The 15,849-nt window shown below is 41.6% G+C and overlaps 2 protein-coding genes across 2 annotated transcripts; both read right to left on the bottom strand.

Annotated features, from left to right (window-relative positions):
- Positions 1-5,631: 5,631 nt before the first annotated feature.
- Positions 5,632-6,807, bottom strand: LOC148041135 (large ribosomal subunit protein eL27-like). The gene is made up of 2 exons (XM_087677677.1): positions 6,635-6,807; positions 5,632-6,101 (listed from the first exon to the last, which is right to left on the bottom strand). The coding sequence occupies exons 1-2, from the start codon at positions 6,805-6,807 to the stop codon at positions 5,648-5,650; spliced, it is 627 nt and encodes a 208-aa protein (XP_087533803.1). The 3' UTR covers positions 5,632-5,647.
- A 7,851-nt stretch (positions 6,808-14,658) lies between these two features.
- Positions 14,659-15,394, bottom strand: LOC148041134 (large ribosomal subunit protein eL27-like). Its single transcript, XM_087677547.1, has 2 exons — positions 15,368-15,394; positions 14,659-15,080 (listed from the first exon to the last, which is right to left on the bottom strand). The coding sequence occupies exons 1-2, from the start codon at positions 15,392-15,394 to the stop codon at positions 14,673-14,675; spliced, it is 435 nt and encodes a 144-aa protein (XP_087533673.1). The 3' UTR covers positions 14,659-14,672.
- Between the last annotated feature and the right edge of the window lie 455 nt (positions 15,395-15,849).

The raw sequence follows: 15,849 nt of genomic DNA, 5'->3' as shown, positions 1-15,849 counted from the left end.
TATAGTAATTAGGGTAGATTTCACTTTCAAGTAAGAGAATAAGATTTGATCATGTGGCCAAATATTAACTATACTAGGAATTTTTAAATTATATAAGAATTTCCAAATTCCCTAATATAGTATTAAGAACATATTTCACCAAATTTTTCATCGGGTAAGTTACTCATGAATATATGTGTGTATCATGTGGGTTCAAAATAAAGTATTTTTAAAATACCATTTTTATACACTTTTTACATATAGAAGGGTGCAATATAAAGGGTTTATTTATAGATTGAATAGAAAATGGTTATGTTTTATTCAAGAAAAATTCATAGATAAGGATATTTATAAATAGGCCTTGAACGCACATGATGTAGATGATATACATATAGTAACTTCCCCGATAATTTTCCAAACCCTACAAGGTCAGTGGACCATAAGCCCTTATGCAGCAGATGCAAAGGAGAAGGATATACTAAAAAGACTATCCCAATCTAGCCCCTATGAAGGTCAATGGTGCCAAAAGCTAGATCAAGGCCTAAGAACCTGCCTCCAACTTAGTGGAATTGAAAGTTTTCGCAATCACATATGCTAAGAAAAGCAAATCACTCATCCAAAAACAAAATAATCCTCTTTCCAAAACTATAAAGTCCAATCTTCCAATAGAGAAAATTCAACGGTATAGAATATAATAATGCAATACAAAGCACTGATGTGCTAGAGACAGACACAAAGACTATCTAGGAGATATGAATAGGTCTAGGAGATAGGTGATGTAGAAGTACCTCCAGTATTAGAAGAAGTTTAGATGTTGCCACTTATAGAACAAAGAGAAAAGATGAAAGTGGCTATCACCCATTTCTCTAGCCAGTTGGAGAAGTGTGTGGATCCTATCAAAGAGTACGATTTGGTCGAAGACCTAGATACCTTCAAACTAAGCCTAACACTCCGAAAGTGCTGATGTTGTCCCCTAGCTATTTCCGAAAGAAATTTAAGAGCATAATTACAAGAAGGCGTGGCCTAAGGATTGCTCCACAATTGCCATTAAGTCCAACAAGGCCCCAGAGCTAGTAATAATAGTGGATGTGGCTAATGCCTTCCTGGTTTGTGACACCTAGAGATTAACATTTGGATTGAAGGATGATTTATTACGAATGTATTGATTGACAGTGGAGACTCATCAGTGAACATAATGACGAATGTGACAATGAAGGATCTAGACTTACAATGTATGCAGTCTACACAGTGGTTTATCAAACTAGCAGACTAGAGAAGAATTAAGTCTTTGGATATTCTCCCATATGTGAAGTCAACTCTAGTGGAAAGAGACTATTAGCTAACTTATTTGGTGGTGAAACCAAATTCTTACAAGACCTCTTATCCTCTGTTTCTGGGGAAGACCATGGATTTTTGAAGTAAGAGTACAGACGGATTGGTTCAAGGAAACCCTAACCTTGGGTAGAGGACCCAACAAATTGATAGTGAAAGACCTGGGATTCAAGTGCAAAAGGACCCTAAGCGGCATAAAAGGGACATTTTTTGGTGCAAAATAAAACGGTTACAAATCAAGGAGCTCGAGTTTTTTAAGATGCATTTTGATTATAGGAACCCAACGCAAGTGTCAGTTCATCAATTAGAGTGCGTATTTGCAAGGGGTAGAGTTTAAAGCTAAAGTAAATTTCAATAAACTGAAGTCCTATTATGTATAGGGACTAATGTCAGACTTTGTGCCTTTGCAGGTCCTTCAAGATTCAACTTAAACTTATAGAGAGTACCAAGACTATTGGATGGGGAGAATCATTCTTTATCTTGAGCATCCATATTTAGAGCAGTGTTACCACCAAGCCATAATGATCTAGTGGAGTAAGGGTTATCACATTACTGAGTGGAAAGATTGATATTTTACATGGGATATTCGAGTCTATTGCTACCATTCTCATCGTGTGCTTACTAATATCCCTATTGAGTTACATACCTTACACACTCTCTCTCAATTAGATTTTAACTATCATAAGTACGAGTAAGTTGATTGCCATGGCAAGTTCCATCAATGAAGCCTCGGTTTATATGTGGTATTTTGATGGAGCTTCTGGAGGACCTCGGGGGGGGTCACTCATAAATATATGTATATATAACATGAGTTCAAAATAAGAGGTTTTTAAAACACCATTTTTATACAATTTTTACATACAGAAGGGTGTCATATAAAGGGGTTACTTACAGATTGAATAGAAAAGGGTTGTGTTTTATTTAAAAAAAATTCACATATTAGGATATTTATAAATAGGCCATGAATGCACATTATATAGAGGATATATATACATTGTGAACCCCCCCGAGTGGAGGACCCATTTAGCATGTGAGTATTGGGGTTGTCATACAAGATCCCCATTGTTGAGTAGTTTTAAGAATGGAAGTATATTTAGGAACTACTTTTACAAATAATATGGTATAATACAAGGCCTTGTTTATGAAAATAAATCTAGCCAAACATGGTGTTATTCCCCGGTTATTGGTTAAGGTGACTCGCAGTTAGTGATCAACCAATTGAATGGGACTTATAGTGTGAGAAATCTCATTCTAAGAATGTATCATCATGCAAACTAGGACATCCTTGGGATTTTTGAGGTAGTGATGTATCAACTTATGCCTTTCTTAAAGATGTCTTTCTTAATTGTGGAGCGGAGAGACTTTAACAATTGTCTCTTGATGTTAGTCCAAGGCTGGTATGAGGACTGCTTACTAACATATCCTATTTTGGTTGTCAATGGTTAGTATGGTTTATGAGCCAAGTAGTGATTGACCATCTTCCTATTCTATCATGGACACATCGGATCGTTCAATGACATATTCGTAGGACACCTCTTACCATTTATATAAGGGGTTAGCTAATAATTTGATGCATTTAGTGTAGAGCATGAGCAAGCAATCCCATTGGCCTAGTTTTTTGCTTCAATATGATTTATGTGGGGGCCAACAGTTTGTTTTCAACAATAGGATGTTGAATGGTATGCTTTGGTGGATTTATCTCATTAGGCCAAGAGGGCTGTTCTTGTTGGATTTAATGTTTGATTTCATTAGGCTAAGAGGGCCCTTTATTTTGTAGTGAATTGAATTTACCTCATTAGACCAAGAGGGCTATTTATTTGTTTGGTGCCGGTGTGGTTAATGGGTTTTTGTGTCAGTGATGCACTAAAAAAGTTCGATGGAGCATCATGAGCGAGCCTCATGCTGTGTAAAAGATTCTTCTAACCAAGTCAAGGTGATGTGCTTCCTTTATGAGGTCTTTTCCTTTATGCTTTTTGTGTATATATATACTTGGAAATTTTTTCTTTTTGTGAGGGGCTAGCATTCAAGGCATGAAGTCCCAGGGCTAGGTTTGGTGTGTCTAGGAAGGTTTTAGCAGTTGTCTGCTGCTTGTAAAGACATTGTTGGGCACTCTAAGAGCTTTTTTTGAGAGTAGTCCTAGTGACCTTGTTCTGCTAGCCTACTAGGCAATTGTTTCTAGGAGTCCCTATTAGTTATGAGATAGATAGAGAAGCCTTTCAAATATAAGAAACAGATCATGAATATATCATAAATATTTATAAGATATGGAGGTGTGTAAAAAGGAGTCCTAACTTTTGAAAAAAGAAAAGAAAGAAAGAAATTCCAAGAGTAGATGATCATGGCCTTGCGAGGAGCTGGTACTTTCTTGAGGGCGTGTTAGAGATGCAAGGCCAATGCCTTGTCTTCTTGGGGGTGGCATTTAACTGGAAAAAGAAATACAGATGGTTGGAGCTAAAACAAAAGTGAATAGAAGAAGAAAAGGATTTAGTGTCACCTTGCGAGAGCTTCGTAGGTTCTTGGATACTGAGACAGGGCCTGAGTCTAATGTCATGTTCTCCCCTTGGGTCACAATGCACTCAACTCTCTTCTTTTTACACTCCCAAGTATAAAATACTGAAGAAAAATGTGGTAAAATGGAAAAATCTGTAGACTAGGCTATAGGAGTCCTCGCCTAGTAGGAGTTCTTGGTCCAGTTCTCCTAGGCTAGGTAGGCACATTAGACCACCACTTATGATGACTCCTTTGATAGTTCTTTTTAGCGATTTGTGTTGGAGCAGTTGGTTAGTGGCTAGCTTTGGAGCTTTTCCTGATTGAGCTTGGTCTATCCCTTGTGGACTTCATGCTTTGATCTTATCATTGATAGGGTGAGAGCTGTGTTTGTGCATTATTTTGTACTTTTCTTTGTAGCAACTTGATGCTCTTTATGGTTTAAGTTTGTGCAAATTAGTTCATGGATTCCACCACTTGAGTCACCCTATCCCATGGTCGCCAATGAGAGCACATTTTAAAGTTGAGATTCAAGTACAAAAAGATCTTGAGAGGTGTGAAAGATGCATTTTTGGTGCAAAATGAAATGGTTATGGATTAAGGAGCTGTAGTCTTCCTAGATGCATTTCAATCCCAATATCCCAACACAAGTGTCCATTCGTCAATCAGAGTCCACTTGACCCCCCATTTAATGGTAGTAATGTTTGGTATTATGAAGGAACTACTATGATTCGAAAGCTGGAAAGAAATTTTGACACTGTTAACCCCCTCAACCAAGCCAAAACCACTTTACACAAGTGTGAAAACCCAAGATTGAACTAGTTATTTGAGAGACTTGTGGTAATTTTTTTAAAGAAGAGCTTAATCTCCAAGAAATGAAACACCATGGGAGAGGGGGAGACACATTTTTTGTCGTCTTCTTCTTTCCCCCAAAAAATGGATTTTTTTGAACTGCAACCATTCTCTCCCTACTCTTGGGTATTGGATGCTTCAATTTTTCACTCTCCGCTGTCGAAGGGTTTTCGAAAGCAAAGTCGCGACCACGGAGGACTTTGAATAATATCAGGATAGGAGGTTAATAATCAACTTCATCTGAATGGAAATCACTCCAATAGATCAGCTTGCTCCAGCACCAGACATCACATAAAAAATTGAATTAAATTACGAGTCTTTTCTCCTTTCTTCTTCCTTCTTTATATTTTTCACAGGATTTTGAGAAAACAGAGACAACGGGTAAGGAAGTGCTTCACTGTCTAGGATAACCCGGGTCTGAATATCATTATTGGTTACTATGTTTCCAATAGTTAGCAAAGTACTCAGGAGAATAGTGGTAACTCTTGCTGATTATCTTTACTTTGACACATCCTAGGCATTGAAGGGTAGCTGGCTTTGAAGAGTGCACATTACAGACTGTAATCCTTCTATCACTTTGAATTTGAACCACACATATTTGAGATAAATCCCAGTCACAGGTGCTGTTTCAGGGACATTGTCTGGAGTAATGGAGCCATCTGACAGTGCAAGAGAACATTGGGAATCAGCTCATAACCCACAATAGGAATCTCTGAGGGCAGGTGCATTCGCAGTACATTCAACAAGTACATTCAGCATACTTCCCACTCCCTTAACCGTGTAAACCTGTAAATTTCTGTGGCTGAAAATAGCAATGCCTTCATCTGGTTATCTTGACCAGCAATATCACGCATTGATTCATATACAAACTTGTGCCTTCTGTGTGAGGAGCTGGAGGTAGAGCTGAAGATAAAATTGAGAAAGGCTGTTGGAAACATCCGCTATCAGAAGACTACCACACTGTTCAATTCAGTAGGCAGCAGCTGTCCTACAGGCTTCAAAATCGCAGCTTGGAGAAAAACCACCTGTTCTTCCCCGTTTTGAATCTCTCTTCAAATATTGCCTTGGTCTCCTTTCTTGTTTCAACTCTCTTAGCCTTAGTCTCGAGCTTTTCAGCAGTAACAACAGTCTTAAGAACAACGTCAAGAGTGTACCTAGTTGGCATAATGTGGTTGTAGTTGACAAGTTTGATAAAAGGCTTCAAGCGAGACCTCTTGGCAATCTTCTTCTGAGAAGCCTTCTTTATCACCTTCCGGGGGTACCTGTCGATGCCTGCAACCAGAGCATGGCCATAAGAGCGGCTCTGCGTGTCATCGTCGTAGTTCTTGATGATGACAGCCTTCCGACCTGCGTAGCAGCCCTGTAGGATGACCACCACCTTGTTGGGCTTCAGGAACTTCCCCCCCCTCAGTTGCAGGTTTCCATCAACTTCCTCCTCAATGAAGTCTCCTCTTCAATTTCTCTACACGCTGGTGATAAATGATAACTTAACCACAATAATGTCGTGTTTCCTCCCTTCGGCTTCATCTCGGCTTCATCCACGCCTTTGTCATCCCGTTCCCAGCCTTCATTTCAGGAGAGTTCACCAGTTTCCTTGTCGTTGAAGCTACATCGCCTCTGTCGGCTCTCCCATTAGCTTCGTCGTGGTCTCAGATTCTCAGATTCTCGTCTTTTGCAGCAGCTTAGTCCTCACCTTCGTCCACGATTGACTGTCCGCCATCTTCAGTAGGTCTTCGCCTCATCGTCTGCCATATGCGCCCCCGTCACCTCCTTCTTCGTCTTATTCTTTAGCTGCACCATGGCCTCTTTGTCTTCTGCATCTCCTTCTGCTATGGTGCTCACAATCCGATAGCTCCGTTCATGGCGTTCCTCCCCCTATTTTCTTTCCTCATTTGTCTATTTTCCCTCTCTCCCGATTTAAAAAAAACTCTTCCTTTTTTCCCCTTAAAAAAACCTATTTTTCCTTCCTTTTTGTTCCACATGCCTCATATTTAGCACAGCACCAATCAATAGACCACCTGCACTTCTCCCATGGATACATAACTTGTCCTTAGCACCAAAATTGTGGGCCAATAGGTGTTCTGCTGAGGCAATAAAGTCAATAAACGTGTTCTTCTTTTTCAATAGCTTCCCGTCTTCATACCATTTTCCTCCCATCTCTCCCCCTCCGCGTATATGTGCAACAACATACACAAATCCTCTATCAATCAGCGCTAATCTATTTGATCAAAATTCTGGCTCAATTGGATACTCATATGATCCATAACCATACAACAACATGGAATCTGTACCATCTAGTTTCACAAGATCCTTCCTGTAGAGAATAGAAATTGGTAGTTTTGTTCTATCAACTGCCGTTTCCCATTCACGAGTTGTCACATAATTCATACATGTCCACAAGCATGTCATCAACAACAGAGTCTCTTTCTAGGCCCCTTAGGATGATCTCAGCATGTATCTCTTGGCCCAATTGGGAATGCTCCTATGCTGCCACAGCTTTCAAACGAACCCTTGGTCACAATCAAAGTGGTCCATGTAATTGCATCTCAAGTTACCAGTCTACCAAAATTCCTTATTCTTCTCTGTCTTCGGCATAGAATGAAAGAGCAAACATAACAACTAAATATGTACAAAGTATCAAATCACACACACGACTTTTAGGTGGTTTTCACACCTCGAAGGCGCAGCAGTATGACATCCACCCCCTCTAATCCTGCGCATCCTCCGAATGGGCCAACTACCCATGATCATTGACATCAAGATCCACAAACAGATCAATCTCTTCGTTATGCATTTCCGGTAGATCAACAAGATTATCTGTTATATCATGTGTCTCTTCCATTGGAGTTTCTTGTCGTTGCTCTTCTCTTGAAAATTCTTCCAATGCATAATCCTCATCATCTCTTTTCTTGAAAATCTTGATTCTTTTTCCAGCAATAGGCACTCTAAGCACTGTCCCATCCAATTCAGTCAGCTCATATGTTGCATTATCAAAGACATGTCTGACTATGTACGGCCCAAACCATCTTTTCACCATCTTCTGAAGTGCAGTATGCTGATTTTCAAGGCTGCTATCAAAGACCAATACCCAATCTCCCTCTTCTATTGCTCTAGGCCGCAAGCGATGCCTGCTGTCAAACCTGTCCTTGTTCCTTAGTCTAGCAACCTTCAACCTGTCAATAGCTAGTTGAATATCCTCTGGTCTCCTCTCCAACTGTCGAATCCGAAGAGCTAAGAGCTCTTCTCTCGTCAAATCCTCCTGCCAAGGTAAAACTGACCAAGTCAAAGCACAAGTCTCAATCGGCATAACAGGTTTTTGACCATACATCAACTCTGCAGGCATATATCATGTGGTAACACTATGAGTCGTACGATCAGCCCATAAAGCAAATGGTAGAAGTCTTGGCCATTCTCCAATCCGTCCTCTGCATGCTTTGGCTAATGCTTTCACTATCGGCGGATGCCCTCTTTCACTCTTTCCATTTCCCTCTGGATTATATGTTGTGGTTAGAGCCAACTTGATTCCTAGCTGAGAGAAAAACTCCATAGCTTCATCTGCATCCAATTCACCACGATCCGCAGTGATCTTACCCACACAACCATACCTGCAGAAAATTTCCTCCAATAAGAATTTACACACTGCACTAGTGGTCTTCGTTCTCAAAGATCTGCCCTCAACATGATTGGTAAGATCCTCTCTAGCCAAAACAATGTACCTCATCTGCCATAGACCCATAGGCATGGTAACCAAATCAACTACCCACTTATAATGAATGCATAGTGGATAGGTCGGATGAAGCTCATCTCGATGACGCACTACTGAATACATCTGGCAGTCTCTGCAAGTCTCAACAAAATGAGAAACATCTCTATACATGCCTTTCCACCAATATTTCTCCTTGATTTTCTCATAAGTAGCCCATACTCCTCTATGACCAGCCCAAGGACTCTCATGAAACTCCCTCATCACCTGTAACTGTGTCCCTCTATCGCAGACAACCCGCAAAGGTAATCCGCCTCTTTTCTTCGGATGCTTCCAAAGAAATCCATCCTTGAGAAAATAACCATAGGATTTCCTTCTGATCTTCTTGAAATCTTCATCTGTCCATTCATCTCTTTTGCTTAATGTATTAAGGTACCTGCCAATCTGCAACCAATCTCCAACATAGAGTTCTTCTATGAAAGCCACAATATCATAGACATGACAAACATGATCAACCATAGTGGCTGAAATTTTTGCATCATCCTCTTCTGCAAGTAGAGTCTCCTCATCATCATATCTGGCTCTAGACAACATATCTGCCACTGGATTATCCTTCCCTGCTATGTGTTTAAATTCTGGATTTAATGACTTGATATATGCAATCCATCTCAACATAGCTATATCTAGAGTAGAGCAACTCGTGATCATACCAATCAATGGCAAGCAATCTGTCTCTACCACAACTTAAGCTCCAATAAAGTACTCCTTGTCACATTTAAGAGCTGTGACAATCCCCAATAACTCCCTCTTGATTTGCGGATATCTCCTCTGTCTCTCGTTTAGGACTTTCGCCCCAAAACCAAATAGCATACCTGTTTTCCATCTGCATCATCTTGACCCACAGCCCAACCTATGCCAATTGGACTAGTGTCAACTGTCAATACAATAGGCCTTTCACAATTATAATCCGCTTTCTTGAGAGTAGGAGCATTCTGCAATAACTTCTTCAATTTCCACATGGCTCTAGTGTGGCTCTCATCCCAATAGAATTTCTGCCCCTTTCGAAGCAGCTGATACAAACAATCTGCTATGTGTGCAAAATGAGGTATCCAAATCATATAAAACACACAAGCACCAATGAATCTCCGTACCTCTGAAGTAGTAGAACAATACTCTGCAATCTTGCCTATAGCATTCACCTTATCAGGTGAGGGTTTCGTGCCATAATATCCACACATATGCCCAACAATGACAACCTCATTCACTCCAAAAACAGATTTTTGCCCTGAAAGTGTCAAGTTCACTTCTTCTAACCTGGCCAAAATCTTCTCACATGCTGAAATATGATCAGCCACAAAGTATCTGCATCCCTGCTCATTTAGGCTCTCATTCTTCTCTTCTTCTGCACACCCCTTAATGGGCACATCATCTAAGAAAGGCATAGTAAGCTGAGGTATGTAATCACGAAGGACCTTATGCATGGCATTCATCATATGCGCAACAGAATTAGTGGCACCTTGAGGCAAGGTACACATCCTGACAAGCCCAATAGGAGTTCTCATGGTGGTTATGTCCCTGCTTTCCAAAGCCAGCTGAAACTGATCATATCCTGAATACAAATCACCCAAAGAATAGATGGCACGTCCAGCAAATGCCTCTGCAAACTCATCCACAACTGGACCTATACCAACATTCCTGATAGTAACTCTGTTCACTGGCTGCATGTCCTGAATAAATCGGAGAGTACCATTCTTCTTTGGAACTGTAAACCACTTGTTTGAGTATGGTGCAGATGAAGGCTCAAGGATTCCCATCCTGATTTTCTCATTCAATAAATCAATCAGCTTTGGCAAGTGTGCTTTAGGCACTGGAATAGGTCGGAGATTCCATGGGATATGAGGAATAGTAAAAATGACCATAGGAGCAACAATATCAGGATTCACACATCCAATCTCATGTGGGAAAAAAGCAAATCCCCTTCCATGTCGCTCAAGCATATCCTGAAAGCATTGCTTCTCTATGGGTAACAAGAAATCACCATTTCCAATTTTCAATTCAGTAAGAGTCTCTGCTGAAAATTTATGACCAATATGCTCCGGATTCCTCAAAATTTGCTATTTAGCAGCCTTCTCTATTTGCTGATCACTGTCAGGTGGAAGCGGTACAACAACCGGCTTCACCTTCTTATCCACAGTTTTGTATTTCGTGTCAACCCTGGCTTCATTATGCTCTTCTACATTACATAAACCTTGCTGTAAATCAGCAATTCTGCACTCCAATGGCTGAATATTCTCAGCCCTCTGCTCTATGGATTGCATAGGAACAGCCCCAAACTCTGAACGCTCAAATATCTCAGCAGTAAACTCTCTTGGCTGAAAGTTTTCAGCCCTCTGTCTCTCTGAAAGCTGTTCATAACCAGCTGGAAACTCTGTTTGCTGAATTTCTTCAGCACTCAACACTCTTTGCTGAGTTACCTCAGCCTCTGACTCAATCTGTGACATAAAATCTACAATTTCATGAAACATGTCCAGGGACTGCACTAATACATTACCGTGACAATTCAGCATATCAGTTTTCAGCATATCTCCCATCTCTGTCATCATATCTGCACAAATCACACTGTCATATATCCCATCTATGTGCTCATCATCCTCCAAAATTTCTACATTTTTCAAATTTTTCTCCTTCCTGCATATATACTGCCTAGCAGCTCTAGGCAACCTAGAAGTCTTCTGATAACTCATTGAACTGTTTGCTGAAATCCCAACATAACCGGAGGAGAAAACACTGCTGCCAGGAGGCGAGAACTCCAATCTCCTCTCCTCTGTACCACCGTCGTCTCGCGAAACGGCGGTACCTAATGAAAACCCGAATCTCTCACAGGGGGCAAAGGTGCATCTCTGAGAGTATCTCTATTTCTAACATGGTTCACACATACAATCATAAACTGAACTGCTCTCATACCATCTTTACTGCGAATCCGTGCATAAGCAGATCCATCATCCATGACCTTTGTTTCCATACGCATCTCTGTAATGAATGGCTGACCAAGAATTATGGGATAAGAGCATGAATCTTGCACAAAGAAATGAAAATCCTCCTCTACATCACCAATAGAAACCCTGACACTAGGACATGCAGCATACAAATCACCTGCAGTGTTATTGGCGGCTCTCATACGCCATCCATGCTCTACATCCATAGTCCATCTGTTACTCTCATAAACTCCACGAACTATGAGATTAATCTCTGAACCATGATCAACCAATGCAACATAAGGCACCTGTTTCTCTCCAATCTTTACCATCGTCTCTGTAGTTGCCCTAGCCCAATGGCTCCGCGAAAAGTGACTACGCAGTATCATGACAGGCTCATCAATTTCAGCATAATGCATAGGCTGAACCCTCTTCTCTACCCGCGGAAAAACAGAAGCATTATCAACCATAACCTCATCCTCATCCTCATCCAACTCCCCAATCAAAACTCCCTGTGTATCAGTGGTAGACAATGCATGTCTTTTCCTCTTCAAGACCTCCTGAAACTGATCCTGAAACTCTCTTTTTGAGATGCCCAAAATCTCAGAAATAGTGAAAGTCACCTCACTGCCAAGTATCTTATCATTAAAGATTTTCTTCATGTCTGTAGATGTCTCAATATCGGACATCAATCTGAATCCTAGCTGCTTTCTCTCTCTAGGCTCTTGCCTCTTTTCTCTCTTTTGAGCATCCTCCATCTGTTGATCTGGCCCTGGTCTTGAAGACGGTCCTACAGTAGGTGGAGTAACAAACTCACCCCCTCTAGTCTTCTTAGCTGCACTTGGATTTTCTTCATCTCTCTTACGCTTCTCCTCAACAAGTACATCTGCACCATGAGACTTAGCCAAATAAGCATAAATAGAATACCTGTCAACAGGCGAGTCCCACCCTGTCTCTGATCTGATGCTAGAGCCTGCACTAGTCAAAACAGTTTGCTGAATTTTTCCCTTGTTTGCAGTCTCCATAGCATATGTCCATAGTGCTGACTGAGTCTCTGAACCCTTCTCAATCTGAACTCCATATGCAGAAGCATCACCTCTAGCTGTCACATAAAAGTACGTGTAGCCATGTCCTCCACTAACTTCTTCATTCCACCTTTACCAAAGTTGGTAGCAAGTGGAGCTCCTGTCTCAGTCAACCAAATCTTACCATCTTGCCCCCAATATACCAAATTCTGCCTTCTTGCATCCTGAAAAGAATCACAATCCTGCAATGCTGATGGTCCGTACTATCACACCAAATACATCTCCGATCTCTCCTAGGTGCACTAGGAGCACTCCTAGGTGTAGTAGGAGCACTAGAAGAAGTAGCAGGCGCAGTCGAAGCAAACTGCTCCTTCAACTTACCCACCAACTCCACTTTGACTGACTCCAGTGTCAAATCTGTGATTCCTTTGATTATGTCATCAAGAGAAGTAGGTACCGATGGAGCGGATGGTTTTGGAGCAGAAGGTGTAGGCATCGGTCGTGGAACAGGAGGAATAGGTGGAGTGGCAACAGTAGGCACTGGCATAGGCCAAGAAACTGGCTGAGGAGGAGAAGAAATAACAGGGATAGAAGTAGGCATAGGAGCTGATGATGGTGTAGGTGTCATGGAACCATTCTGTAGGCGAGTCTTCCATATCCTCCTCTTGGTCAAAGTCGAGACTGCATCCTGAGCATCCTGCCAATCAGTTTTAAGACCCATAGGCTTCGTGCGATCTTCAAGAACCTCACCCAATTCTTCTTGAAGAGCAGGATCTGCAGCTTGCAAGAAAAGCTCAACTTTTTCAACATCCAATGCTCTTTGTTCAATGGCATCAAGCTGACTATACCTTTCCTCGAATTCTCGAATCAACTCCGAAGCAGCGAGACCTTTGTTTGGCATGTAGACCCACTCTCGGAATGACCACCGAGTAGCCATACCAAAGTCCTCAAGGAAGTATTCTTCTTTCAAGGCCTTCTTAAAATCTTGCCAATGTGTATTTTGAATAAAAAGATCCGTCACTTTTGTCCTCAAAGCAGGTGTGACAAGACGAAGGAAGTACTTACTCATAAGTCCAGCAGGAACTCCAAAAAACCCCATCTTGATCTCATATGTCTTCAAATATGCTGAAACATTACGGCCGTCAAATAGCTTCTTCTCACTCTCAACTGCTTCAATAGCCTTAGTCGCGCTGTTTGCATTCTCCTGCTCCGAATAGAGTTGCCTTTGCTGGGACAACTGCTGTTGATGCAATTGTTGCTACTGTTGCATATACAATTGTGTTTGCTGATTTTGGAGCTGCATATACATGGACATATTTTGCAAAATCTGCTTTAGATCCTCCGTTGAAGTACTTGACGCAGCAGTCATAGATGGAGCTGAAGTAGACGCAGCTGGAAATGTAGAAGAAGCTGAAATAGAGGCTGAAGTATCTCCCATCCAGAAATTTCTGCGATGCTTTCACATCAGGTTCACCAAAGATGTCGAAGGGTTTCGAAAGCAAAGTCGCGACCATGGAGGACTTTGAATAATATCAGGATAGGAGGTTAATAATCAACTTCATCTGAATGGAAATCGCTCCAATAGATCAGCTTGCTCCAGCACCAGACATCACATAAAAAATTGAATTAAATTACGAGTCTTTTCTCCTTTCTTCTTCCTTCTTTATATTTTTCACAGGATTTTGAGAAAACAGAGACAACGAGCAAGGAAGTGCTTCGTTGTCTAGGATAACCCGGGTCTGAATATCATTACTGGTCACTATGTTTCCAATAGTTAGCAAAGTACTCAGGAGAACAGTGGTAACTCTTGCTGATTATCTTTACTTTGACACATCCTAGGCATTGAAGGGTAGCTGGCTTTGAAGAGTGCACATTACAGACTGTAATCCTTCTATCACTTTGAATTTGAACCACACATATTTGAGATAAATCCCAGTCACAGGTGCTATTTTAGGGACATTGTCTGGAGTAATGGAGCCATCTGACAGTGCAAGAGAACATTGGGAATCAGCTCATAACCCACAATAGGAATCTCTGAGGGCAGGTGCATTCGCAGTACATTCAACAAGTACATTCAGCATACTTCCCACTCCCTTAACCGTGTAAACCTGTAAATTTCTGTGGCTGAAAATAGCAATGCCTTCATCTGGTTATCTTGACCAGCAATATCACACATTGATTCATATACAAACTTGTGCCTTCTGTGTGAGGAGCTGGAGGTAGAGCTGAAGATAAAATTGAGAAAGGCTGTTGGAAACATCCGCTATCAGAAGACTACCACACTGTTCAATTCAGCAGGCAGCAGCTGTCCTACAGGCTTCAAAATCGCAACTTGGAGAAAAACCACCTATTCTTCCCCGTTTTGAATCTCTCTTCAAATATTGCCTTGGTCTCCTTTCTTGTTTCAACTCTCTTAGCCTTAGTCTCGAGCTTTTCAGCAGTAACAACAGTCTTAAGAACAACGTCAAGAGTGTACCTAGTTGGCATAATGTGGTTGTAGTTGACAAGTTTGATAAGAGGCTTCAAGCAAGACCTCTTGGCAATCTTCTTCTGAGAAGCCTTCTTTATCACCTTCCGGGGGTACCTGTCGATGCCTGCAACCAGAGCATGGCCATAAGAGCGGCTCTGCGTGTCATCGTCGTAGTTCTTGATGATGACAGCCTTCCGACCTGCGTAGCGGCCCTGCAGGATGACCACCACCTTGTTGGGCTTCAGGAACTTCCCCCCCTCAGTTGCAGGTTTCCATCAACTTCCTCCTCAATGAAGTCTCCTCTTCAATTTCTCTACACGCCGATGATAAATGATAACTTAACCACAATAATGTCGTGTTTCCTCCCTTTGGCTTCATCTCGGCTTCATCCATGCCTTTGTCATCCCGTTCCCAGCCTTCGTTTCAGGAGAGTTTACCAGTTTCCTTGTCGTTGAAGCTACATCACCTCTGTCGGCTCTCCCATTAGCTTCGTCGTGGTCTCAGATTCTCAAATTCTCGTCTTTTGTAGCAGCTTAGTCCTCACCTTCGTCCGCAATTGATTGTCCGCCATCTTCAGTAGGTCTTCGCCTCATCGTCTGCCTTATGAGCCCCCGTCACCTCCTTCTTTGTCTTATTCTTTAGTTGCACCATGGCCTCTTTGTCTTCTGCATCTCCTTCTGCTACGGTGCTCACAATCCAATAGCTCCGTCCATGGCGTTCCTCCCCCTATTTTCTTTCCTCATTCGTCTATTTTCCCTCTCTCTCGATTCAAAAAAAGCTCTTCCTTTTTTCCCCTTTAAAAAAACCTCTTTTTCCTTTCTTTTTGTTCCACACGCCTCATATTTAGCACAGCACCAATCAATAGACCACCTGCACTTCTCCCATGGATACATAACTTGTCCTTAGCACCAAAATTGTGGGCCAATAGGTGTTCTGCTGAGGCAATAAAGTCAATAAACGTGTTCTTCTTTTTCAATAGCTTCCTGTCTTCACACCATTTTCCTCCCATCTCTCCCCCCTCCGCGT

The sequence above is a fragment of the Lygodium microphyllum genome, chromosome 1 (genome assembly GCF_053477565.2).
Source record: "Lygodium microphyllum isolate KBCC chromosome 1, Lygodium_microphyllum_v1.1.10, whole genome shotgun sequence".
In the NCBI taxonomy this organism is placed as follows: Eukaryota; Viridiplantae; Streptophyta; class Polypodiopsida; order Schizaeales; family Lygodiaceae; genus Lygodium; species Lygodium microphyllum.
This window is presented reverse-complemented; position numbering and strand designations above follow the sequence as displayed.